At 42.1% G+C, this 26,420-nt stretch overlaps 2 protein-coding genes across 10 annotated transcripts in view; both read right to left on the bottom strand.

The window, feature by feature from the left end:
- depdc5 (DEP domain containing 5, GATOR1 subcomplex subunit) overlaps window positions 1-15,994 on the bottom strand; it is a 33,825-nt gene extending 17,831 nt beyond the window's left edge. For 4 of the 8 annotated variants that reach the window (XM_064942581.1, XM_064942584.1, XM_064942582.1 and 1 more), the window contains exons 1-28: window positions 15,865-15,990; window positions 15,516-15,580; window positions 15,318-15,405; window positions 15,185-15,231; window positions 14,942-15,027; window positions 14,755-14,838; window positions 14,592-14,641; window positions 14,400-14,469; window positions 14,194-14,272; window positions 13,964-14,025; window positions 13,550-13,619; window positions 13,380-13,452; window positions 13,113-13,216; window positions 12,929-13,003; window positions 12,683-12,817; window positions 10,946-11,007; window positions 9,480-9,553; window positions 9,213-9,282; window positions 9,083-9,119; window positions 8,867-8,984; window positions 8,540-8,772; window positions 8,189-8,389; window positions 2,990-3,125; window positions 2,788-2,891; window positions 2,583-2,642; window positions 1,042-1,225; window positions 424-584; window positions 75-195 (exon numbers count right to left, since the gene is read on the bottom strand). In XM_064942581.1, the coding sequence (XP_064798653.1) occupies window positions 75-195; window positions 424-584; window positions 1,042-1,225; window positions 2,583-2,642; window positions 2,788-2,891; window positions 2,990-3,125; window positions 8,189-8,389; window positions 8,540-8,772; window positions 8,867-8,984; window positions 9,083-9,119; window positions 9,213-9,282; window positions 9,480-9,553; window positions 10,946-11,007; window positions 12,683-12,817; window positions 12,929-13,003; window positions 13,113-13,216; window positions 13,380-13,452; window positions 13,550-13,619; window positions 13,964-14,025; window positions 14,194-14,272; window positions 14,400-14,469; window positions 14,592-14,641; window positions 14,755-14,838; window positions 14,942-15,027; window positions 15,185-15,231; window positions 15,318-15,405; window positions 15,516-15,570 (2,639 nt within the window). In that variant the 5' untranslated portion in view covers window positions 15,571-15,580; window positions 15,865-15,990. Of the gene's footprint in view, window positions 1-74; window positions 196-423; window positions 585-1,041; window positions 1,746-2,582; window positions 2,643-2,787; window positions 2,892-2,989; window positions 3,126-8,188; window positions 8,390-8,539; window positions 8,773-8,866; window positions 8,985-9,082; window positions 9,120-9,212; window positions 9,283-9,479; window positions 9,554-10,945; window positions 11,008-12,682; window positions 12,818-12,928; window positions 13,004-13,112; window positions 13,217-13,379; window positions 13,453-13,549; window positions 13,620-13,963; window positions 14,026-14,193; window positions 14,273-14,399; window positions 14,470-14,591; window positions 14,642-14,754; window positions 14,839-14,941; window positions 15,028-15,184; window positions 15,232-15,317; window positions 15,406-15,515; window positions 15,581-15,864 lie in introns of those variants that run through there. The other 4 variants (XR_010452087.1, XM_064942583.1, XM_064942587.1 and 1 more) reach the window with 4 other exon arrangements.
- A 4,320-nt stretch (window positions 15,995-20,314) lies between these two features.
- Window positions 20,315-24,769, bottom strand: rab36 (RAB36, member RAS oncogene family). 2 transcript variants are annotated; one of them, XM_064942579.1, is made up of 11 exons: window positions 24,671-24,768; window positions 24,015-24,134; window positions 22,994-23,085; window positions 22,800-22,874; window positions 22,600-22,701; window positions 22,415-22,479; window positions 22,130-22,181; window positions 21,944-22,025; window positions 21,666-21,756; window positions 21,117-21,233; window positions 20,315-20,915 (listed from the first exon to the last, which is right to left on the bottom strand). In XM_064942579.1, exons 2-11 carry the CDS (start codon window positions 24,090-24,092, stop codon window positions 20,854-20,856), a joined length of 816 nt encoding a protein of 271 aa, XP_064798651.1. In that variant the 5' UTR covers window positions 24,093-24,134; window positions 24,671-24,768; the 3' UTR covers window positions 20,315-20,853. The 2 variants fall into 2 exon arrangements, with proteins under 2 accessions (XP_064798651.1, XP_064798652.1); XM_064942580.1 differs by lacking the exon at window positions 21,117-21,233 and having other exon boundaries at window positions 24,671-24,769.
- Window positions 24,770-26,420: the final 1,651 nt, after the last annotated feature.

The raw sequence follows: 26,420 nt of genomic DNA, 5'->3' as shown, positions 1-26,420 counted from the left end.
GGTGAGTGACATGCAAACAGTACAGTCTGATGATTAGCTGGGAGTATGGATCTAATGTAAGGCTGGAGACTTACTTCGGAAGGTAGCGGGTAACAGTGATGATTTTATCCTTCAGGCAGACTTTATGGAAGGTACGACCCATACTGAGCCAGTACAGACTCTCCTCCTCTTCTGGCCTGCGCCGAGAGACCAGCCCTGAGAAGGAGGAAGAGAGAGAGAGGGTAAATGACTGCACTTGGTCCAAACGTACAGATTACTGTAATTTACCAAATGATTAAATTATGCAAGTGAATATGCCGTATAACAGACTCATTCGCCTCTCTAAGTTAACAGTGTCAGTCAGTAGCTAACTGTGACTGTGGTGTTATTAGGTAACTGTGTCAGAGCTGAGCCACACGCCCGGACAGAGACAGTATAGAACACCTCTGGTGTAGAGTGGACTACTGCTGAGGGGCGGGGCCACAGCAGGCTGGGGTTTCCTTTTGTTAGGTTGGACAATGATCTGGTAGCCCTGCATCAGCCGCTGACAGATAAACTCCTCAAACACCTGAGGGGCACTCATCACCGGGGCCTCATCATCCCGCCTGAGACAGAGAGAGACAGGGTGAGAGGGGTGGAGCATCTGAAACAGCTACATGTACCTGTTGATCAATTAGTTGCTATATATTTCTCAGTAGACCATGCAGTCAGTCAGTGCTGCAGTAGTCATTCTGTATACTACGTGAGGTGTGTACTCCCCGTGTTACATTTTCTACCCCTCAGGTTAGTGTGTGGCAGCATGTTGTACCAGCCCTCAGTGCAGTCGTTCTACAGCGTGTGTGTGTGTATTTTTGGTTTTACTATCCTTGTTTTGACCAGTAGAAAATTTGGACAAGTGGGGACATTTCACCAGTCCCCACAAGGAAAAGGCTATTTTAGGATTAGGGTTCCAATTAGGCTTACAGTTAGGGGATAGGTTTGGGGTTAGGGAAAATAGGATTTTGAATGGGAATCAATTGTTTGGCTCCCACAAGGATAGTAAAACAAACATGTTTCCTGTACCTCTCCAGGTCAGTGTGTGGCAGCAGGTCGTAGCAGCCCTCAGTGTAGTCGTTCTGCAGGGTCTGCCATTCAGGGAAGTAGTCAGTGGTGAGAGGCAGACAGGCGGGTGTGGTCAGAGACTTCCAGTCTACCCCCACCGTGCAACAGAAGCTAGGCACTGTCGGGGGGGCAGACAGCAGCAGGGCTTCAGGGGAACCCCCGCCACACACACGGAGCCAACCAGACAAAAATACCATACATACATATACATACATACATACATACATACATACATACAACACAGAGACAGACACAAACAAGTGCCCCGTCGAAAACACACATACCACCCAACAAGGTGCATTTTGTGGAGGAGGAGGTAAGGAAATAGGAAAAGGACAAGCAAAAGAGAGAAATACATTTGGAATGAAAGGAAGGTGTGCAGAGGTGGTTGATAAAGTAGGAGGGGAAAGTGTGGAACAAAGATACAGGTTGGAATGATAAAAAGAGTGGCGCGGGAAAAACACAGCCAACGACAGACAGAAACAAACAAAAATAAAAAGTAGAGAAAGAGAGAGAGAAAAGAGGGGGAAGGAAAAAAAGAGCAGAGGGTTATTCTCATTGCCTTCATTACACCTGATGATGATGATTCCAGTGTCACTGACAGAAGTGGAGCTCTGATCAACACATGCAGGAGATTGAGGCTCTGTGACAATCGACCTGGCAATCTGTGATGATGTGATAAGCATGTGATAAGCAGTGAGATTACAACATGCACGCATATATGGCTCATACAAACACACACACATATGTTATATATACACACACAGTACATACAAAACAAACACACTACACATGCCACAGAAAAATGGACAGAAACTCATGCGTTTACATTTTAGTCATTTAGCAGACGCTCTTATCCAGAGCAATTAGGGTTAAGTGCCTTGCTCAAGGGCACAGACAGATTTGTCACCGAGTCAGCTCGGGGACTCGAACCTTTCGGTTACTGGTCCAACGCTCTTAACTGCTAGGCCACCGATGCAGACAGTCAGGAGTCACACACACACACACACACACACACACAAATACCTGGAAGAGGCTAATTAAGCACATACACTTGAGAGCAGAGACTCTAATATTATTATGTATGATAGAGTAAAAGATAGGAGATACATTGAGGAGAGAGTTGTGAAGCCTGAGGGAGAAAATGGAGAAAGAGCTAGAGAAGCTGGAAGATAAAGAATGGAAGTGAGAGATACTCAGAGGTAGAGAGAAGGACGTTAGAGAGGGGGGGGGGGTAAATGCATGACCCAAAAACGTGTGACCCTTTATGAACCCTAGTCTTTCCCTCACAGACAGACACCGAACGGAGGATTCAGCCAATCAGGGGTTCAGCTGAATAAGCTCTCATTTCATCATGTGAGGGCTTATTCCAATTATCAGTTCGGCTGTCAGGCAATGTTCACAACCAAACTGATAGGATATTGTGTACATGACGTGTGTGACTGTGTCAAGTGTGTCTGTGTAGTGAGTGTGTTTTCTTTCATAGGGCAGCACAGACTCACTTGGATCCGGACTGCCAGAGGAAAAGTCCTCCAACGAAGAGCCACGGTTTACCGGTGTTCCTGCACAAACATTGTCAGCATTAAAACCAACAGCGTGACCATCAACCATACAACATTAAGAGAAAAGATAGTTGGCAGGGTTTGTGTGTGATGTATACAATGCTTATATAGTGAGTCAGATGCACTAGCGTGTGTGTGTGTGTACCAGTGCTGTTGCTGCTGGCTGGGCTGCCATGAGTATACTCCTCCATCCCTCCGCTGGAGTACAGCCCATTTTCTCCTGCCTGTCGTCTCTCTGAGGCTGTCCGTCTGAACACACAGTCCACAGGGGGGGGGAAATAATCAATAGACAACTATAATTACATTTAAAGAAAGAGGCATGACCTTCCCCCTGGGGCGTGTCTAACCTGCCAGTGGCCTCGTGATAGGCCAGTTCCAGGAGCTCGGCGGAGGTGTGGGCGGGGTCTCTCTGCTCGCTGCCCTGCAATTCAGCCATGTTCTGTCTGGTCTGGTGGTGGATCTGGATGGCCTCTCCTGACGGACCTGGAACACATCCATGACACATTAATTACGTTCCTCGTGAAAGATGTCCTGTACTGGAACGTACGCATTGTACCTGTAGCATCATGACTGCCCTGTGCTTGTGGTACTGTTAAGGGGATTTTTATCAATGATGACTAATTATGTATACATTTCAATCAGGACTGACTAGTCCAAATGTTATTATGCACTGTACATATGTGAATGTTCTCTCTTGCTCCCATTCCCAATTGTATATAATATAGTCAGGAGTTTAGAACAGTGCCTTGGTACAAATGAATGAACTATCTCCAGATGGCAGGGACGGACTATCTCCAGACTGTCTAGAATGCTTATCTACACTGACTGACCTTGGCTTCAGGCGAGGAGGGAAGGCTCGAGAACTATAGGGCCTCTCTACCAGTGTCATGAAGAAATAGAACATTTAGAAAACGCTGACGTCATTTTCAGTTTATAACCTGTGGAAAAATGTGAACGTACCAAGTACTCTCTTGAATTAAATGCTGTTACCTGACTTTTAAGACCGGGGCTCTGTCCATTCTTATAAAAACCCAAACCCTTCGAATGCATTGACACAGAGTATTTAATTCTGATTGGGAAACAATACAGAGGAATTTAGAATTCCTTCAACAGGTACACTGATATTTCTATTTTGTATTTTTGTCTCAAAATGAGCATCAGCCAATTAGAATCGTCAATGTAGTTGGACGTGCTAAAATGCTACATGTTAGCTGTTCCCCTTACATAACCTCGCACATTTAGCCCTATGCTAACCTAACCAGGTGGCAGTGATTATTTCCTGTAACAATTTCCACATCAGCCCATCAAAGATCTTAGACTATATATCCACCAACCCAACGGCATTTCTTAAAATAGGTTAACTTGGCCATCAGAGATACTTGAAACCTCCAAATGTGACTTTTGTTTCACTTGGTCGGTCATAAGTGTAGTGTGTCAATATTTCATGATACATCCTTGACTTACAGTGGGGCCAAAAAGGTATTTAGTCAGCCACCAATTGTGCAAGTTCTCCCACTTAAAAAGATGAGAGAAGCCTGTAATTTTCATCATAGGTACACTTCAACTATGACAGACAAAACGAAAAAAAAATAATCCTGAAAATCACATTGAAGGATTTTTAATGATTTTATTTGCAAATTATGGTGGAAAATAAGTATTTGGTCACCTACAAACAAGCAAGATTTCTGGCTCTCACAGACCTGTAACTTCTTCTTTAAGAGGCTCCTCTGTCCTCCACTCATTACCTGTATTAATGGCACCTGTTTGAACTTGTTATCAGTATAAAAGACACCTGTCCACAACCTCAAACAGTCACACTCCAAACTCCACTATGGCCAAGACCAAAGAGCTGTCAAAGGACACCAGAAACAAAATTGTAGACCTGCACCAGGCTGGGAAGACTGAATCTGCAATAGGTAAGCAGCTTGGTTTGAAGAAATCAACTGTGGGAGCAATTATTAGGAAATGAAAGACATACAAGTCCACTGATAATCTCCCTCGATCTGGGGCTCCACGCAAGAGCTCACCCTGTGGGGTCAAAATGATCACAAGAACGGTGAGCAAAAATCCCAAAAACACACGGGGGGACCTAGTGAATGACCTGCAGAGAGCTGGGACCAAAGTAACAAAGCCTACCATCAGTAACAAACTACGCCGCCAGGGACTCAAATCCTGCAGTGCCAGACGTGTCTCCCTGCTTAAGCCAGTACATGTCCAGGCCCGTCTGAAGTTTGCTAGAGAGCATTTGGATGATCCAGAAGAAGATTGGGAGAATGTCATATGGTCAGATGAAACCAAAATAGAACTTTTTGGTAAAAACTCAACTCGTCGTGTTTGGAGGACAAAAATGCTGAGTTGCATCCAAAGAACACCATACCTACTGTGAAGCATGGGGGTGGAGACATCATGCTTTGGGGCTGTTTTTCTGCAAAGGGACCAGAACGACTGATCCGTGTAAAGGAAATAATGAATTGGGCCATGTATCGTGAGATTTGGAGTGAAAACCTCCTTCCATCAGCAAGGGCATTGAAAATGAAACGTGGCTGGGTCTTTCAGCATGACAATGATCCCAAACACACCACCCGGGCAACGAAGGAGTGGCTTCATAAGAAGCATTTCAAGGTCCTGGAGTGGCCTAGCCAGTCTCCAGATCTCAACCACATAGAAAATCTTTGGAGGGAGTTGAAAGTCTGTGTTGCCCAGCAACAGCCCCAAAACATCACTGCTCTAGAGGAGATCTGCATGGAGGAATGGGCCAAAATACCAGCAACAGTGTGTGAAAACCGTGAAGACTTACAGAAAACGTTTGACCTCTGTCATTGCCAGCAAATGGTATATAAACTATTGAGATAAGTATTTGGTCAATAACAAAAGTTTATTTTCCACCATAATTTGCAAATAAATTCATTAAAAATCCTACAATGTGATTTTCTGGATTTTTTTTCTTCTCATTTTCCTGTCATAGTTGAAGTGTACCTTGCACAATTGGTGGCTGACTAAATACAGTGCCTTGCGAAAGTATTCGGCGCCTTTGAACTTTGCAACCTTTTGCCACATTTCAGGCTTCAAACAAAGATATAAAACTGTATTTTTTGTGAAGAATCAACAACAAGTGGGACACAATCATGAAGTGGAACGACATTTATTGGATATTTCAAACTTTTTTAACAAATCAAAAACTGAAAAATTGGGCGTGCAAAATTATTCAGCCCCTTTACTTTCAGTGCAGCAAACTCTCTCCAGAAGTTCAGTGAGGATCTCTGAATGATCCAATGTTGACCTAAATGACTAATGATGATAAATACAATCCACCTGTGTGTAATCAAGTCTCCGTATAAATGCACCTGCACTGTGATAGTCTCAGAGGTCCGTTAAAAGCGCAGAGAGCATCATGAAGAACAAGGAACACACCAGGCAGGTCCGAGATACTGTTGTGAAGAAGTTTAAAGCCGGATTTGGATACAAAAATATTTCCCAAGCTTTAAACATCCCAAGGAGCACTGAGCAAGTGATAATATTGAAATGGAAGGAGTATCAGACCATTGCAAATCTACCAAGACCTGGCCGTCCCTCTAAACTTTCAGCTCATACAAGGAGAAGACTGATCAGAGATGCAGCCAAGAGGCCCATGATCACTCTGGATGAACTGCAGATATCTAAAGCTGAGGTGGGAGACTCTTTCCATAGGACAACAATCAGTCGTATATTGCACAAATCTGGCCTTTATGGAAGAGTGGCAAGAAGAAAGCCATTTCTTAAAGATATCCATAAAAAGTGTCGTTTAAAGTTTGCCACAAGCCACCTGGGAGACACACCAAACATGTGGAAGAAGGTGCTCTGGTCAGATGAAACCAAAATTGAACTTTTTGGCAACAATGCAAAATGTTATGTTTGGCGTAAAAGCAACACAGCCCATAACCCTGAACACACCATCCCCACTGTCAAACATGGTGGTGGCAGCATCATGGTTTGGGCCTGCTTTTCTTCAGCAGGGACAGGGAAGATGGTTAAAATTGATGGGAAGATGGATGGAGCCAAATACAGGACCATTCTGGAAGAAAACCTGATGGAGTCTGCAAAAGACCTGAGACTGGGACGGAGATTTGTCTTCCAACAAGACAATGATCCAAAACATAAAGCAAAATCTACAATGGAATGGTTCAAAAATAAACATATCAAGGTGTTAGAATGGAAAAGTCAAAGTCCAGACCTGAATCCAATCGAGAATCTGTGGAAAGAACTGAAAACTGCTGTTCACAAATGCTCTCCATCCAACCGCATTGAGCTCCAGCTGTTTTGCAAGGAGGAATGGGAAAAAATGTCAGTCTCTCGATGTGCAAAACTGATAGCGACATACCCCAAGCGACTTACAGCTGTAATCGCAGCAAAAGGTGGCGCTACAAAGTATTAACTTAAGGGGGCTGAATAATTTTGCACGCCCAATTTTTCAGTTTTTGATTTGTTAAAAAAGTTTGACATATCCAATAAATGTCGTTCCACTTCATGATTGTGTCCCACTTGTTGTTGATTCTTCACAAAAAATACAGTTTTATATCTTTATGTTTGAAGCCTGAAATGTGGCAAAAGGTCGCAAAGTTCAAGGGGGCCGAATACTTTCGCAAGGCACTGTACTTTTTTTGCCTCACTGTAGATACTAACGTTAGAATAAAATAAAAATTAAAAAAAAAAAAAAAAGACAAAAACCCACATTTTTCCGTATCTGTTTTACAAACATTTATATGCTTTTACGGGAAAAAGATCAAGGCGGTCTATACAACATTTGAGTTTATCGTCCATCAAAGAGCCTCATGGTCTTGTCAAGTAGCTGTCATGTACATCCACTACAATCACTGCCAGGTGGCATACGCCGCTAAACAGTGAATTTGCAGGGTACAGTAACCAAGTACCCAAGCTTTTTTGCTAAAGGACAAAACATTTCACTGCTGGTCCTCGATGCTCGATTTAAATAATGCACTTGATTATTAGCAGAGCTTGTCTACAAGGCTGAAGAAAGATACAGCTCCTTATTAAATGTATTATTAATCTTAATTTTCAATGTGTTGGATGCACTTCCCTTCGCAACACACAATAAATCTACATTTCAAAGGAAAAACATACTGTATCTCACCCCGGGATTCGAACTTGCCGCAAACAGCTAAAATGACCAGGAGCCAGGCTCGCTACACTGTGACTAATCATCCAGTTGACATTTTGCGTGTTTGATTTCGCAGATGTTGCCGTTTGACCTCTGTTAAGGACACTCTTATGACAAAAATTATATCACGTCCAACTACGTCAACATTTGTAATTGGTCGATGCAGAATTACAGAAAACAATCATGCCCAGCTGGTGTTGTCAGAACAGAGCTAAGTGTGCCATGTTATTTTAAGGGAAAAGCTAACATTCAGCGTTCTATCACGAGAACTACGTGAAAGATTTTAATAGGCTGATGCGGATTCTGAGACAGAAAAAGTTTCAACTAGCGGGTTTCAGTCTGTGTTTAATTCTAAGTAGATGATGGTGTGTGTGTGTGTTTGTGTCCTCACCCACAGGGAAGGTGTGCATCCAGCGCCTGCGGTTGGAGGTGAGCTTCATGGGCATGCGTGAGGGGGCGAAGGGGTTAATGAGGGCCCTCTGAGGGGTGTAGCCCCCTGGGCGCACATGGAGGGTGGACTCAGCACTCCCCACAGTGAACCTCCCTGGAGCACTGGAGTCCCGCTGAGATTCCATCATCTTCTCCAACAACTCTGAGAGAGAGAAACAGACACAGAGAGACAGACAGAGACATTAGCACAGTTCAAATAAACACTTATGGCTACTCAGCACATGAATCGATACCACACCCTCACGATTAAACATCACACTAATTACTCATACAAGGGGTTTATTCCTGGTACCTCTGGTGCTGGTGTAGCCCAGGGAGCTGCTGACCTCTCCGTACTGGGCTGGGGGCAGACGGGGGATCAGCAGGATGTTGGACACCCTGCCCAGGCTGTCATCAGAGGCCAGGCTCCGCTGCTCGTCAGGCCCACAAGAGCGGACAGGGGGGGACACACCGCCCCCTAGAACCCCACTCACATCCGCAGACCCCCAGCTTCTCCTTCCACTCACTTCCCTCTCTCGGACCACCCTAGAAGACCGTCACACTGAGTTACTCATATCCTTACTCTTAACTCTATTTATTGGAAGTGTGCAATAAATGTGTGGCTGTGTTTGAGCGGCACCTGAAGTTGGTGCTCCTCTGGGCTCGGGACGGCCCGGGGAGTCTGAACACCTGTGCATCATGGGCATCGTAGTCCACCTGGATGGGAAGGCTGTTCTCGTCCTTCGGAGCCCCAAGAGCTGAGAGGCAATGAAGAAGAGGCACAGTTTGTTAGAGAAGAAAAGAGAATGATAGTTCATCGTTGGGGGGTTTAATCAATAAACACATTCTCTCTTACTGTGCTCTTTGTTATTCTTGAATTTTTCTGCATGGAGCTAAAAGTAAACAAATGGAGAAAATAAATGACAGGTGAGCTGTAAGCCAAATTCAAAATATTGGCTGCATCTAGATTAGGTCTATATATGTACCTTGCGTCCTGCCAGCTTGATGCGAGGAGTGAAGCAACTGCAGGAGTTCTGGCTTTTGGAAGTGTAAAAGCTGTGGTCATGGTAACAGAAAGAGATAACATTAGAAAAACATCCCTTCCTTTCTCTAAAACCCATTCATCTCTTCACCAGGAATATTCAACAGTCTCCCATCCTGAAATATATGAACCTCGCTTACCCATATTACCCTATCTCTGTCCTCCTTAATCTCTCCATCTTTATCCAGAAGCTGTGTCTATCTGGTCTTACCTGTGGTTGATCCAGTGGGGCAGGTTGTAGTCATCCCCCAGTCGTGAGTCTCCAGGCACTGTCCTGTTGTGCAGCTTGTCAACATCACAGGGAAAATACAGTAATAATCCAATACAAAGACGATGACATATAGTAGAAAATCATACCTCAGAAAACGGTAGCAATAACAAACATTCTGTATCTGCACATCAAACCCGGGAAGAAAATACTTCTATTTTGTAGTTTATTTGAAAATACCAACTCTTCAAATACTCAAGGTAGTCAAATATAATTTATATACAGTTTCAACTAAAAAGCAGCTATTTTCTTTGATATTCAAATACAGGTCTCAGAAAACCAAATCATATTTTAAGTTTTTTGAAAACTACAACAGCTAGTTGAATTAGTCTAAATATAATAAAACACATGGTTCGGCCTTGCTCATAGATATTAATATAGCCTATAGCCTATAATTAAATACATGGAGGACATGGAATCACACTCAACATTAGAGTAGATCATTTTAGCAGCTTCAAAATGATTGACAAAAGTAAATTAGTAAGGTAATACAGTAACACTTGACATCAAGTTCTTATACATGTGTAGTAACTTAATGATTATTAAAAAAGCAAAGTTGTTATATAGGACTTTGGAAACTGATTTATAATAATGGAGTTATTACATAATTGGAATAAGAAACAGTAACTATGCCTTGTGTACAGTAGTTACAAAACTCAGCTCATTGCAATGCAATTCAAATGCATTGACCAAAGTATTGCTAATAAAATGTTGCTCAAAAAGTAATTAGATTTTTATTAAAACAGGCACAAGAACAGTTTCATGTTAAGTGTTAATGAGAATGCTAAAAGTAACAAAATATGGCTATTATGTTTTGAAAGGAAACTAAATATCCCAAAACTGCCTTCTGCTTATTTTTTTTAAAGTAGTCACTTTCTGAGATCTGTATTTAAATCGTTTTAAAAAGTAGTCATTTTTGAGGATCTGTTTTCAAATAGATGAGGTCACCGCCAAAGTAACTATTTATTCCCCTTCCACAAAGCCGTTAAAACAGGTCTGCTGCACATCGACTCGAGTCCAAATCATTTGGTCATAATAAGGATTGAGGCATTTCCAGGGTTTCAAGAAAACAATGTATCCATGACTGAAACGTAAGTCCATCTCAGGCAAACTTTTTGGCTCGAGGGCAACATTGGGAGGGTTGCACAGATTTTTTTACGACAGATTTCTTTGTCAGAATTGATTTGCGGGCCAGAAAAATGGCAATTATTTGAAAACATATAGGGCCATTATCATTTCTCCAAACTTTCTAGTTTTAGATGTTCAACTGTGGCTGGAGCTTTAAAAATAAATAATAGAAAATACAATTGTTTACGAAAACCCTCATGCATCATCCATATTACAGAAATCCGTTGCAGTGATGGAGAACTTTAACCTCTGAGCTTATATTTGGGTTCAGTCCGTCTCACCTTAAATAGAGGCACTGCATGAAGTGGCTGCTCTCCCATACACACCAAGTCTACACCGATACCTGGCAAAGGAAAACAAATGTCAGAAAAATCACTTTAGTCCGATCACCTAATAGCAAAGCATTTATGAGCATCAACAATGTACAGTGCTTTCAGAAAGTATTCAGACTCCTTGACTCATTCCACATTTTGTTAGGTTACAGCCTTGTTGTAAAATTGATTGCATTTTTTTTCTTTCATTAATCTACACCCAATATCCCATAATGACAAAGCAAAAGCAGGTTTTTATACATTTTCACAAATGTATATAAAAAAAATATAAAAAACAGAAATATCACATTTACATAAGTAGTCAGACCCTTTACTCAGTACTTTGTGGAAGCACCTTTGGCCGCAATTACAGCAACGAATCTTCTTGGGTATGACGCTACAAGCCAGGCACACCTTTATTTGGGGAGTTTCTCCCATTCTTCTCTGCAGACCCTCTCGAGCTCTGTCAGGTTGGATTGGGAGCGTCGCTGCACAGCTATTTTCGGGTCTCTCCAGAGATGTTTGATCAGGTTCAAGTCCGGCCACTGGCTGAGCCACTCAAGGACATTCAGAGACTTGTCATAAAGTCACTCCTGCATTGTCTTGGCTGGGTGCTTAGGGTCATTGTCCTGTTGGAAGGTAAACCTTCAGCCCATTCTAAGGTCCTGAGCACTCTGGAGAAGGTTTTCAACAAGGATCTCTGTACTTTGCTCCTTTCATCTTTGCCTCAATCCTGACTAGTCTCTCAGTACCTGCCTCTGAGAAACACCCCCACAGCCTGATGCTGCCACCACTATGCTTCACCGTGGGGATGGTGCCAGGTTTCCTCCAGACGTGACGCTTGGCATTCAGGCCAAAGAGTTGAATCTTGGTTTCATCAGACCAGAGAATATTGTTTCTTATGGTCTGAGAGTCCTTTAGGTGCCTTTTGGCAAACTCCAAGCGGGCTGTCATGTGCCTTTTACTGAGGAGTGGCTTCCGTCTGGCCACTCTACCATAAAGGCCTGATTGGTGGAGGGCTTCAGAGATGGTTGTCCTTCTGGAAGGTTCTCCCATCGCCACAAAAGAACTCTGGAGCTCTGTCAGAGTGACCATCGGGTTCTTGGTCACCTCCCTGACCAAGGCCCTTCTCATCTGATTGCACAGTTTAGCCGGCTGGCCAGCTATAGGAAGAGTCTTAGTGGTTTAAGAATGATGGAGGCCACTGTGTTCTTGGGGACCTTCAATGCTGCAGAAATGCTTTGGTATCCTTCCCCAAATCTGAGCCGAGACACAATCCTGTCTCGGAGCTTAGTTTTTGCTCTGACATGCACTGTCAATTGTGGGACCTTATATAGACAGGTGTGTGCCTTCCCAAATCATGTCCAATCAATTAAATGTACCACAGGTGGACTCCAATCAAGTTGTAGAAACATCTCAAGGATGATCAATGGAAACAGGATGCACCTGAGCTCAATTTCAAGTAGCATAGCAAAGGGTCTGAATACTTATGTAAATACCTTTGTGTGTTGTTTTTTTTCTTCGTATAAATTAGCAAAACATTTCAAAACCTGTTTTCACTTTGTCATTATGGGGTATTGTGTGTAGATTGCTGAGGATTAAAAGGCTGTAACGTAGCGACGTGTGGAAAAGGTTAAGGGATCTGAATACTTTCCGAAGGCACTGTATATGACTGTTCATCCTATTACTGTTGTTGTAACTACCTACCATTGTCAATCATGCGCTGCTTGGTTAGGATCATGAGCAGTCGGTCCACTTCAAACACGCCCACCCCCGGGGTGATGACCACAGACATCTGACCGGTGCGGTCAAAATTGCGGTTGATGTAGTGCTTGTCAAAGACTGTAAAAGGCACAGGACCGTATTTTTGAAAGTCATAAGGAGACAAGATAATATGTGGCTCAATATGAACGCTGAGCATCACACAAAATAATGAGCAGATGACGCACTCACCGTTGAAAGACAGGTTAATGGCCTCAAGGTAATTCCCCTGAGCAGCAGTAGAGTTATGGCCGGAGGGGAAACCAACTATCACAAAAATAACCACATGTACACAAGTAAACATACATAATATGGTAACGTTCATAAGTGCCCTGCTCATGACGTTAAATGTACAAAGTTGTGTCTGATTCATTACCCGCTTCTTTCAGCCGCACCAAGACAGGATACTGGATGAAGAGCTTCTTGATGGTGACCAGTAGAGAGGTCCACTCATCACGTCTCTCAGTCTGAGCCACTACCCTACAAAGACACAACACAAGAGAAACACCATGAGTCAGTCAGACCGTTGACAGATGAGGAAAAAAGTTTCAACTGGTAACTAAAACTAGAAATAAGTAGACATACAAAAACGGACATTGTGAAAATATAATTGAAAAGACAATGAGGCTGGAAGACAGTAAACCTATAGAAATCTTCATAGAAACGGCCCTCGTGGTCCTGTCTGATGGAACCTCTCAATATCTCAGGAAACTCTTCTACGGAAGATGGGAAGAAAAACAGAACATTTAATCTAAAAATAGCTAGCATGTGATATTCCTGATGTCTCATGAAAACAGAAATAAAAGGGCTCACCCAAGGTTTTAGCGTTGTAGAAAGTGCGTGAGAAAAGCACCACTGTCACTTCATGGCTGCAATACCTCTCCTGAAAAAGTCAACAAAATCTCACTAGGATAAATACCTTTAGAACTGCATTGTTTAATGCAGGGGTGGGCAATTCCAGTCCTCGAGGGCCTGATTGGTGTCACAGTTTTGCCCCAGTCCCAGCTAACACACCTGACTCCAATAATCACCTAATCATGATCTTCAGTTTAAAATGCAATTTTATTAATCAGCTGTGTTTGCTAGGGATGGAGAACAAGTGTGACACCAATCAGGCCCTTGAGGACTGGAGTTGCCCACTCCTGGTTTAATGCCTAGAAATGTGTTGATTAAGTTTAATGAATGGTTTAAGCATTGCAAGTGTAACACAGAACGTAAGTCACAAACCTTCCATTTGGCAAAAAGATCAGACAAAAAACCACTGACTGCTTTCTCAAAGTAGAGATCCCCTGAAAACAAATGAAAACTTTATTTTACTCCTCATTGACAAACTACAGGGCTCACTGCTCAATGCCAATCTCAGTAAACCACTCACTCAAGACAGAAGAAACACAGCCTCAATCTCACACACTCAACAATACCAACACCTGATAACCTGGGATAGAAGAGAAACTAACCGTAGATATCGAAGTCCCACATTTCGCAGCTCATCTGGATGAAGATGTACACCATGGCAGAGGTCGACCTGAACACCACCTGCATTAAACACCACACATATGAAAGGCACTCTATCGTAGGGAGACTGGAGAACATATTTAGTAACTACATACAGTGTCCTGCAATATCTTAATAGACAGTTACTTTTGAAAGTGACATTGCTTACCCTGGTGTCTTCACTGATGTAGCCACAAGTGACCTTCTCTCCTTTCACCCATAACTCACTGGCCTGGGCTCTGAGGGTAACAGAGACAGGATACAACATAAGGGACAGTAAGGGACATAATAACATAAAACATATTTACACATGAAATAACATATTTATTATTATTAATGTGTTAAGAATGGTATTGCCTACCTGATCCCTGCAAATTCCACTTTCTGGGTCACATAAGCACAGGTACTCACCTAAGATAAATAGAATGTTAATGAAGTTCTGATAGGCACAGATTCAAGAAGTAGGCTACCTTAACAAAACACCAACAGCATATACAGAGGTATTCAAATAGACTCCCTCTCACCAGACTCTTCTTCAGTCGCCACATGTCTCCCCTTCCAATGTATTGGTCTTTGAATGTGAGCTCTACGAGGTCCAGAGTTACATCCTAACACAGAAATCCATATACAGCATGAGCTAGCTTTAAAAATCAGCTTGAATACTGTAATTCAATCAAATACTATTGGAAATATGATTCATAGAAAAAACACCTTTGGATCCACAATGTTTACAACGACATCCTGGTATGCCCGGAGTTTGAAGGCTTGCGCCACCGTCTGGTCCACACTGATTGTCTCTGGAGGAGAGGATGAATGCATTGTATTTAGGCTACAGATTTACTGATGAGCGTTCCTTGTGCATGTCACTTACAATCAAATAGGATATTGATCAGTTCACTAGCTAGGTTCTATAGGGGCTTCCTCTAAAACTGGAGGAAATTCGTCATGCTTTACCTTTCTGGAGGTCTTCTTTGAGACTCTTCACCTGCAGCAAGAGAGGGCTGTTGGAAAATGAGGAGAATCTATCATAACTTTGGACCAACATAAAGACCCAGGCAAAAGATAACTTCTTGGCATGCATCCTCACCTGTATTCATCTGTGGGGTGTGCAATCTCAATTATGTCCCCAAGGGAAACTTGAGGGAACACCTTGGGGTTCACCACAAGCTCATCATCTGTGTATAAGGAGGGGTTATTGTCAACGACAAAACAGCATTCATTTCACCCAACACATGATAAAACAGTGTGAACCGTTTTACACCGCCACTGAAAGGAATTCACTCACCACTGCCTCCAAAGCCTTTCTTGTGCACCACAAGTTTGTATGTTTTATTCTTCATGATGAACAAGCTAAAGAAGGCACACCGAATGCATGTTACCAAGAACACATGTTATATAACCTTTCGGTTACACCCAACTCTATCAATCCGAAGAAACGAGAAGTTTTGTAGACACAAATAACACCCTATTAGTAACACAGAGCTCCACGCATGGGACACCACTGACTTGACCCTCCCGTGATGGTGGCTAACGTTAGCTGCTACAGCTAACTTGTAACTTGCTAAAAGCTCACATCTACCTGGAAACACAACGTGAGACAATGCACACAAAAGTTGGATGAAGTTCAGACTTGCCTTTACAACGCATTAATATGAAAAATAGGTAAAACGTTATTGAAATTAGACGTGTCGTATATTGTTGTTTTTACTGCACAGCGATGGTTCAACTTCCTGCAAAACATGGAGTATAACCGCCCACAGATTATAAAGTCATTCAACGATTGGTTTCTTGTCAGTTGTTGACGCTAGCTGATTGGGTGTTCGCAATACAGCGTACCAAGTGGTACTGGCTACTGGGAGTGCGTTCGTAAATTCACTCCGCCTATCTAGTCGGTCTTCAGAGCACTCTCGTTTTAGTGTGGCCGAGTGTAGAATGATGAATTTACGAACGCTCAACACCGATTGAATACGACCGGTGTCGGTAAACGTCATTAAATTGTTGCAGCACAGTTACAGTCACCAACTCTCTGGATAACATGAAACAGCCTAAACCACTTCTGCACGGGAGAGTAAAATGGTCAGAGTGAATTATTCTCTCATTTGTGTCTTGAAGTAGCTAGCAAGCTAGCCAATGTTTGCTTGACTGCCATTGAGGTTAGAACGCTCGGATCAACCTTACTCCTCGACTAGTGTCCAGTATGCGCTCTGAATGCTCCGAATTTACCAACGGACAATCTGACAACACTCTGGATTTACTAACACCCGCTCTCTGGCACTCCATAATGAATTTACGAGCACACTGCTGGTGTGCTTAATTTTAATTCCCATGCACTTTAGCACAGATTATTTATATTAACCACATACTCTAGTGTTCGCTCTAACAATGGATATACGTTTCTTCAACAATGGAAGGCAGTATGGAGGAGGCAAGACCATTCTAGACAATGTGAGGACAGATACTCGTGTGCAAATCTGTTTCCACTAGTTACCACAGCCAAAAGTTATACTTGGCTATATCGTAAATATTTATGAAAACAAAAAATCACATTTTTAATTCAAGGTTAGGGGCAGGCATAAGTTTACCAGTGTGGTTAAGGTTATGTTTAAAATCATATTTTAAGAAGAGAAACTATAGAAATAGGCGGGAGTTATGACTTTGGCTGTGATAACCAATGACGAGATGGCACAACTCCTATATAACGTGTTTTTTCGTCTTATATCAATACGCTCGTAACAACCTAATCATTAGGAAACTTCTATTTGGTCAAATAAGCCATTAATTTTTGTGTTAACCAAATTCGACACTCTCTCATAGACCTCCATAAAAAAAACGCCACAATTACGCCACTTTCTGGAGAAGACAGATTTTAGACTGTTATCGCTTTCACTTCCTCTGTGACTCTCGTCTCCATTGGCCAGGGATGGGGACTCAATTTACTGTTGCGAGGTAGAATACACAATATGTAATTTTGAAATTTGTTTGTGCGTCAACAGTTTTTCTATTTTCTCTTGTGTCAGTCACTGATAGCCACTCAATTAGCCCATGGCAGCTAAACATTTATAGATTGGTAAATTAGCCAGCTATCTAAACTTGAAGTAATCAAGGTCGAATTAGAGCCCCCATTGATTTGTTAGTCAGTTTCACTCTCTCCACCCTATGGCATAATATGTAGAATAGCAGGAAATTTGCTGTAAAACTGCATATTTCCTCTCTGCCCCAAGGCAAATTAGTATAATTGCACTAAATGAAACATACAACTTCAAAATGTGCATGAAATTAATTATAAAGTTGCTAAATCTTCTCTCCGCCCCATGGCAAAATGTGTGGAATTGCAGCAAAATAGCTTTAAAACAGCAACATCTTCTCCACACCCCATGGCAAAAGTGTAGAATTTACACATTTTTTTTTATCTATCTGGGGGGCAACTACGGCCCCTCGTGATGACTTCAGATTATTTGTGGCCCCCGCCAACATCAAAGTTGCCCATCCCTGCCCTGTGCGGACGTGTTTCCTCCAATGGTTGCTTCCTACAACACTGGGCGGATACGATTATGCCCAACCGCGGGACACCGGTCTATGGCCCATTACGTCAGCGGGCGAAAGCAGGGAGGGAGGAGCGCCCTTCTCAAATCGAACAGTATTATGTGCCTGTTGGCCATTTTGTCAACAAGGCAGCATGATTTCACCGTCCAAAAAGATACATCTCTTTTCCATAAAATAAATGTTAGAATTGTCTGACTTTTTCACTGGGAAGGCAGATAAAATCCCTTGGGAAAACACAGAACCCTAGTAATTACTACACATGCTTAATTACGTCACTTTTGTTTCGAGCAGACTTCACTGTGGGCTTTGAGCAGGGCACCTGGCTTAGGTCTGGGAGGCAAGCCCGGTTCAAAATGGAATGCAATCAACATTCATCCGGTGCAAAATCCACCTACATGTGCTCCCGAGATCCCCCCGGGGTGGGGGTTCGATTAATCTCACCCGGGCACCCATGTAGGCATGTTTTGCACTGGCTGAAAGTTGATGGCATTCGATTTGAAACCGGGCTGCCACCCGAACAGGTGCCGATGATGTGACATAAGTAAGCATGTGTAGTAATGAGCAGGATTCAGTGTTTACTGCTTTCACATGCAAAAGTGATGGCTTTTGATAAAAATGGTTATCTGCCTTTCCAATGAAAACTAGTTTGAAAATCCTCACATTTATTTTATCGAAAAGAGATGTTATATGTTTCTGGATGATGGCTTTTGACAACATGATCGAGTGGCGTAGATTACAGTTCCATTTAAGAAGGGCGCTCCTCCCTCCCCGCTTTCTAACCCCCTCACTGGTGGAGTTCAATTGGCATGGCCTGGGTCATTGGAAATGTCCCTTAAGGACCAATGGAGTGGTCTAAAATGACCCACTCTCCACCTACCGGGGCACCAGGCCATGCAAAACGACCCCGATCATTGTTCCAGCCATAAAGATCCTCATTCCTAATTCTATGGATCCAGCATACACTTCTGTTTGGGATTTCTTAGACTAATAGCAGCAGTTTGGGCTCCTGACTGGCGCAGCGGTCTAAGGGACTGCATCTCAGTGCTAGAGGCGTCACTACAGACCCTGGTTCGATTCCAGGCTGTATCACAACTGGCCATGATTGGGAGTCCCATAGGGTGGTGCACAATTGGCCCAGCGTCGTCCGGTGTTAGTGTTGGCCGGGGTAGGCCGTCATTGTGAAGAAGAATTTGTTCTTAACTGACTTGCCTAGTTAAATGAAGGGTAAATATATATATTTTCTAACATAGTGATGTCCTACTATTCTACTAATGAATAAGATATTTAACCTCAAGTAAACATACAATAAAACGTTTCTAGTGTGACAGGGTAGGAACCATTTTGGGGACCATGCTGTCTTAAGCAATTGTTTTGTGTGTGGTCAAATTTGTTCATAAGGTATGCTTGTTTCTCTGTATCAGTGTTTGTTTATTCAAATTGTACAGAATATGTATCCATTAACAAGTTATGCCACTGCAGTAATGTCTTGTTTGCAGTTCATTTTTTGTTTTTGGATGGGGGTACAAGCAGTATATTGAACCCTAGATACAGAATTGTAACGGGATATATGATGCTCCATATCGCCAGTGCTTGACTCAGGCAGGAGTTCACCGAAGCCGAGTACCAGCACCTGAAATGTTCTACTGCTGGAGCTCCTGTTCCTCTTATAGAATATTAGCAGAAAATTATTGTGGAGCTCCTGCAGCTAAATGTAAACAGTACCGGCATCCAAAATAAAGGTCCTTCCAAAACCAAAGAAAATTCAGAATATTAAATCCACTTTTTGATAAGTTCCCTAGCCAATTTAGCTGTCAGACATCTTACATTTCCCAACATCTTTCTTCTTTGATGATGTTTAAGAGTGGTTGGCATCTAATAAATGTTTTATTACTGCCACCTACTAGACTGGAGTATAACTCCCTTATACATTGCTTGAAAAAATCATGGGGGAAAAAAAGAAAGAAATCAACAAATACCCTTCCATCGACCCTACACTTACTGAAAACCCACCAGCCTACTCCACTATGTCCTTCACAACATCTTTGCAGGAACAGGAAGTTTTCATGCGCTGCGGCCAATGCCAAATTAAGAAGTAGATGACAGCTCAACCAAAACAAAGATCTACACACATGCAAGAGGCAAAACATGGATTTAATATAATTCTGAATTGTGTCTGGTTTTTGGAGAACCACCTGCAACTGGACACGGACATTTATAAGATACACTTTTCTTTCTGAATGGAGATAGAAGAAAGTATCCCCAAGCACAGGGTTAGTTGAACAGCATCACATATCATGTTACACAATGTTGTAGCTTATTGAACCTGTCCTCCATTGAGGTGATTCTTTAAGTTCATGCATTTGTATTTCTTGAATTTACTGTTTGTAAATGCAGTGGCTAACTGTTCTTTCTTGCTGAATTGTTTTGTCACTGTTTTTGGTCAGTTGTGAACTCGGTCAGTAACTAGCTCTGTAGCACTTTACTAAGTTAGAGTCATCCAGTGAAATGAACTGAGATATTTAGATGTCATGAAGACCCATACAAAAATATGAAACTTTATTTTGATTATTTTGTCATCACCATCCAGCTCTGTCTCTGTGCAGAAACAATTCAGCCTAGGAACGAGGTTAGCAGTAATAACAAGAATATGCAATAAAATTATTGTAAATGTATCTGCAGAATGTTAGGGCTACACAATACATAATGATAATACAGTATATTACATAAACTATCAAACCACTTCTACAAATGAGCCTGAAATGCACCCTAAATTCCAAAATTCGACAAAATACTGAATTTATAAAATACTTTAAAATGCATATAATAAAGGTCATTGATGACCGGGTTAAAATCAAGGAAGTTGATACATTACATCCCAAAATGGCAGTACTAAATGATGATTATAAAGGTTGTAGACACTTGTGTGTCCACGTATGAATGACACGAGTGAAGACTGAGAAAAAGAGGCACATGTCAGTCGCGGCTCTTTCCACTTTTAAAATCCACTATTTCAATATCTTTCTACACATCTCACTCTCCTTCCTTCTCTTGACTCCTACTTCAAGTCCTCTTCTCTTTTCTCAGCAGCAATTCGTATTCACTGCTCTGGACTGGGGCTCCTCCAGGTTGGCTCTGTCAGATTCTAAAGGGAAAGATACCAAGAACATAAATACAGAGTATTGCAATTTCCAACCTCAATTCAAGTCCATCTGAGAGATGAGCAACTGACAACATATTTATTCCAAAAGCTTTAAATATACATTCACTATTTTCCTCTCTATATATTTCCCTCCACCTACACTCTGACCCAAACCCCTCTGTTGTCCTTTGAGTTGTCTCTTACTAATGCTGTCTCCTCCTCCTATTCGAGTGGAGGTGATCCCTTTCTCCATGTCCTTCAGTACAGAGTCTTCAAAGGCCAGAGATGCCACCCGGAAGAAGAACCCCTGCACGTTCTCCCCTATACAGTCACACCGATAGTGAGTGTCATTATTATATCATCAAAATGCTTATTTACAGTAACAAGACCAGCAGCTGCATTGACTGCACATGGCCCAGACACACTCCATACAGTGAAACAGCTTAACCTCTGATTACACAATAAGCACATTGCACACCTGGAGACCATCTCTATGTAATTATCCTGTGGTCTCTAAAACCACAGCTATTATTGTGTGTATTAGGTCATTGTTGGGGGATTGTTAGATTACTTGTTAGATATTACTGCACTGTCGGAACTAGAAGCACAAGCATTTCACTACACTCGCATAAACATCTGCTAATCATGTGTATGTGACCAATAACATTTGATTTGATATTCTATCGTCAACATGAACATCGCGATGAAGTCATGGTGTCATGTTATAATAGGGGTTTTTGCTCCGGTCTGTACCTGTCTTGGCCGAAACAGACCAAAACTCAGCTTTCATTTTATTTGCTATCTTGATGGCGTCTCTCTCAGTCCTCTGGCGCTCCTCTGGAACCTTGGGCACAGAGAGAGAAAAGATTAATTCATTGTATTTGAAAGCATAGAAAGGAGCCAAAAGACAGAGCTAATGGATATGGTTCTTCATTGCGAATATGGGGGGGAAAGCATATTATACACCTATGTGTGCCCATCTACAATATCTATCTATCTGCCAAGAACCATGTACATGTTTGTGCACTCACAAGTAGGTCACTCTTGGTTCCGACCAAGAAAACAGAACAGGAGCCAGGTTCATTCTCCCTCATGGCCTCATCTAACCACTGCCTGTGAGAGATAGAGACATTTCATTTGAGAGGACATTTGACTTTGATTGTTCTGATTTATCTTTGTGCTCGTTCTTGATTTCATATTATATTAAATAAACCTACCATGAGTGCTCCAAGCTCTTAATGTCTGCCATGTCAAATACTGTGATTATCACTGTAATAAAAACACAGAGACTTGGATACAGCAACAGTGAACTCCTCAGGGTTTCCCTAGTCTACAATGGCTGCTTTTTACACAGGCAGTAAAAATCTGATTTTTTTTTTTTAGTATTTTGACCAATCATATCAGATCTTTTTCAGAGCTGTGAAACTAGTGAAAAAAAGATCAGAATCTGGCTCCCTGTGTAAACGCAGCCAAAGGCATCTCACTGGCTGTCTCTATCTTACCCTGAGCTCCTCTGTAGTATGCTGAAGCGATGCATTTGAATTTTTCCTGGCCAGCTGTGTCCCAGCTATGTAAGAAAAGGAGAAGGGGGAAAAAAATCACATTTGAATACAAGTAAAGAATCACAAGTTTCTAATAAAATAATAAAGCACATATTCAAACAAACCAGAGCATGACCCTCACTCACATCTGAAGGGAGAATGGAGCTCCTGAGAGCTCAAACCTCTCAATCTCAAAGTCCACTCCTATGGTAGCCTTGTAGTCTCTGTCAAATACATCTTTGCAGAACCTAAAAATGCAGAACAGAATACACAAACATGTTAGAAGGCTGTTTACCACCTAAAAGGAACATGATATAGCAGCCAGGTCGCAAGCTGAATACTTTACCGGTTTATTAGGCAGGTCTTGCCCACATTAAGGTCACCAACAACCACTGCTTTGGACATCTTCAGTCTGTCCCATCTTCAAAGGAAATATTGAACAGCTAAATTCAGTGTTGCTTTTCCAGATAAATCCAATACCAATCAATAAGTGAATCAGTCAGACATTAATCAATCAATACATCTAACCAGGCAACTCACCCCTGATGCCTGTCAGTTCTTTCTTTGCAGGCAGCCTTGGCCTGGGTATCCCAATCCTCCTTAATCTGCAGACATGCCTGTGGAGTATAACACTGGAAACAACAGTCGCTTCAACGTTAATAACAGACATTACTCTCTGATGTACAATCACACAGAAGAGTTTAAATGCATTGTTTGGTATCTGTAATGAAAACAATAATGCAGCACTGATGTTTATTTTGTTATGAGCTTCCATCTGACATACTGAAGGCATTTTTAATGGTGTGTCATGAAAATACCAGCTGTCTACAAAGTCTTGCTGTTCCAGTGATTCCTGCTGACATTACTGTAAAAGCTCTTCTCATATCCAGGCTTGAAAAATGTCACTCAAACTCTCCTGAACTTTTAATTTAATCTACTTTTGAAATGGCACCAGGAGACTGTGGGGGGAAATAGCTAAATCCTTGCGTATTAGGAACACAGTATGTGTGCAACATCCTTTGAAGCTTTTACAGCCCTGGCAATTTACATCTTCACTACTTATTTGACGAGACAATTTAAAATACATACAATGTTACATCAGGCAACGGATACATTGTTGAGGATACATATACAAAAAAAGACATTTGTTTCTATTGTGGTCCTATATTATCTACTCCGAATACTGTCCTGACCAAGGAGAGTTTAGGTGTCACTGCATGCTGTTAGAACTTATGAGTTGGGCCTACTCAGCAATAGCTGACAGAGGCTTCATTGGGTACAGTAGGTTACTAGACAACATTAACTTTATTAGTGCTGTTTTCAGAAATAGCCAGCCCTGTGATCACACACTCAGACAACTGTAAGCCACTGTGTGGATGTCACACGGTTTCAATAACATCAACCACATACTTTTGACCCCTCCATTCCAACCTGTTTTGAATGACAGCACTTGTGACTTTTAACAAACGGTACACCAGAGCCACTAAAACATTATGGTAGGTTTGAGTTGATCCAGATGGCTAGCAGGCTGGTAGCAGGTTGCTGGTGTGTGCTCAGGTACCTTTGGGAACTTGGATATGACCCGGTCTCTGCTCACAGGTGGTGGGAAGTGCATCATCCCGTTCCTCATCTCCTGCATTTTGGTAAGGCTGTGTGGGTGGTCTGCCTGTGAACTAGAATCCTGGCCATGACCAGGGCAATGTACTGATTAGCTATATTAATTCCCATGCCATAAGTGTGCAGACTCCTGTGAAGGGTGCACCCCCTTCTCTAAAACATTGCAGTATGATGTGTGAATAACCATACTGGAGTGTTTTAGGGAAGAGGATTCACATTCATTATTATGTAGGCCGTGCACAAATTAGGCTTCAGCGGCCTAAGGTTTAAACTCCAGTGTCCATATAATATTTAGATAGCCTACATAAAGCTCTGAAAATGACTCAACAATAACATTTCTCGGATGAACAAAAAAGGTATGTTCAGCGACAGTGATAATAAAAAAAAACATTATGAAGTGTGGAGAATCTAGACTTGTGTGTGCAAGTACTGCGGTGGAAACTAGCTATGATGACTGTTTATTCTTCTATATTCTAGAACACAAAGTGGCTACGCTACAATATAGCAGGACGCAATGAGATGGCAACATTTGGCCAATGAAAGTATCCGCAACATAGTACCGTGTACATTGAAATCAATAATGATGTGTAAACTACTCACGGATTCTTGTCAACAGTTCCGTCGTTGCTGCTAAAAAAATCGTTCACTTGAATCTCGAGCTGCAAGCATCAGATCTACCCCTCATCTCCATGACAACTACCTTTCAGTGCCCTACGGGGATATTTGTCATGTGATAAAAGCATGGCAGCCAGGCAGAAACGCGTAAATTCAACGATTGTTAGGCTATTAACATGTCACATGTATCGAGTGGAATGTGGCCATTCTAACAAACATGTTTTTGGATGTTCCAGTAGCTAGAATCATGTAGAATTCTAAAAGACGTTAGGTCAATGCGGGTATGCTGCTCCTGTGAAAACAAGGGCCGTGTGCAGCTAGCTGCAGTCTATTCCATCTATTCGCATTGATGAGAAATCCTGGCAAGTACACTAAAGAAACTGAAGTATGTGTTTGATTTTGTTGCTAGTATTATGCACTTCCTGTAGTAAGAATAATGGTCTATCTCTTTCTCCCCCTCTTCTCTCGTCAGCATGTTTGAACACACAAGCTCTCAAAACGACACAGAGAAAAATGTAATTGATCGTTTTGGACCTCCAGGTGACTGCAGATGAAACTGTCTGTGAGAAGGCAGTTAATAAGACCAATCATTGAAATGATCCATAGCTCTGAAAGGTTTAATTTCCCTCTCTCATTAAGAATGTATTGGCTCATCAGCTGGAAGAGTCTCAGTGGGGAGACATGTAGAGGCCACTCACTGCTAAGCACTTTTTCTAAGTGGGCACAGGTAGGCAATTATCTGGCTGGTGGGGGGTGGGCAATGTTACATACATTTATTAAATAATATCCCACCTCTGTTCTCAGACAGGTGTCTTCTCGGTATGCCGTGAACTGCTGCAAGTTCCATTCTCGCCACTGGGAGGGAGCAGAGGTCTAGATACAGAGCAACCTATGCATACTGCTGGCTGTGTCATGCAAAACAGGTTTGATTTTACCCCACTTACTACCTACATTATCTTCCTATCTTATTATTATAAAGGATTGTCCAACTGTCAAGTAGGTCCCAGGCCTGGAGCCTTAACAGGATCTGTGCCAAAGTGTTGTCAGTGCCAAGTAATGTCCTCATGTCCACTAACCAAATGCATGTGGGACAATAGCTCCCTTTCACCCAAGGTGTAATTCCATTTCATCACTGATCAATAATGATGGACTGTAAAGGCAGTGTATGAGGCTTAATTGCACCCCTCACCTCCCGAACATTAATGCTATCCTGTTGCAAGGCCATTTGGGTCTATCAGTGCCAGAGACAGGTGGCAGATAGGCAATTTAGTGGAGGACAATATCACACCGTCTGGAAGATGACTTTTCAATCGACATTCATGTGTCCCCTCTGCTTTTCCGCATAGAACTTGGGCCTGTTATTGTGTTTGTTTCATGAAAATATTGTGTATGTTCAACACCTCTGTTGGCAAATGGCATTTTCAGTCATTTTCTATTTCTACTGCACTTTACTGTGATCATTTGAGCACAGAGCCTTTTGAGGTGTCTGTCATAAGCTGCAAATTGCACAGAAATCTATATAAATCTAGTTGTGATCCCATGGAGTTACAACAACAAGATACAAAGCATATAAAAGATATGAAGCCATTTGCTTTTCAACACCAGTAGATGCCTTAAAAGAGCATTTCTGGTGGAAACACAAAGCATGCTCCAGAAACATTGCTCTAGACTCTCAAATGTTATAATTCCTAACAATTTGTGAGTGCAAAACGTGTTTCCATGTGTGGCTGCTCGG

This window comes from Oncorhynchus masou, chromosome 28 (assembly GCF_036934945.1).
Source record: "Oncorhynchus masou masou isolate Uvic2021 chromosome 28, UVic_Omas_1.1, whole genome shotgun sequence".
In the NCBI taxonomy this organism is placed as follows: Eukaryota; Metazoa; Chordata; class Actinopteri; order Salmoniformes; family Salmonidae; genus Oncorhynchus; species Oncorhynchus masou.
This window is presented reverse-complemented; position numbering and strand designations above follow the sequence as displayed.

What these genes read in the sequence shown, in the direction of transcription:
- rab36 (XM_064942579.1), bottom strand. Translation starts at nt 24,092, where the DNA reads ATGCAGGAGATGAGGAACGGGATGATGCACTTCCCACCACCTGTGAGC. An exon ending in GCTCCATTCTCCCTTCAGAT is followed by an intron (nt 22,480 to 22,599) that starts GTGAGTGAGGGT and finishes TTTCTTACATAG; the next exon opens with CTGGGACACAGCTGGCCAGG. An exon ending in GTCTGTTTCGGCCAAGACAG is followed by an intron (nt 21,234 to 21,665) that starts GTACAGACCGGA and finishes GTGACTGTATAG; the next exon opens with GGGAGAACGTGCAGGGGTTC.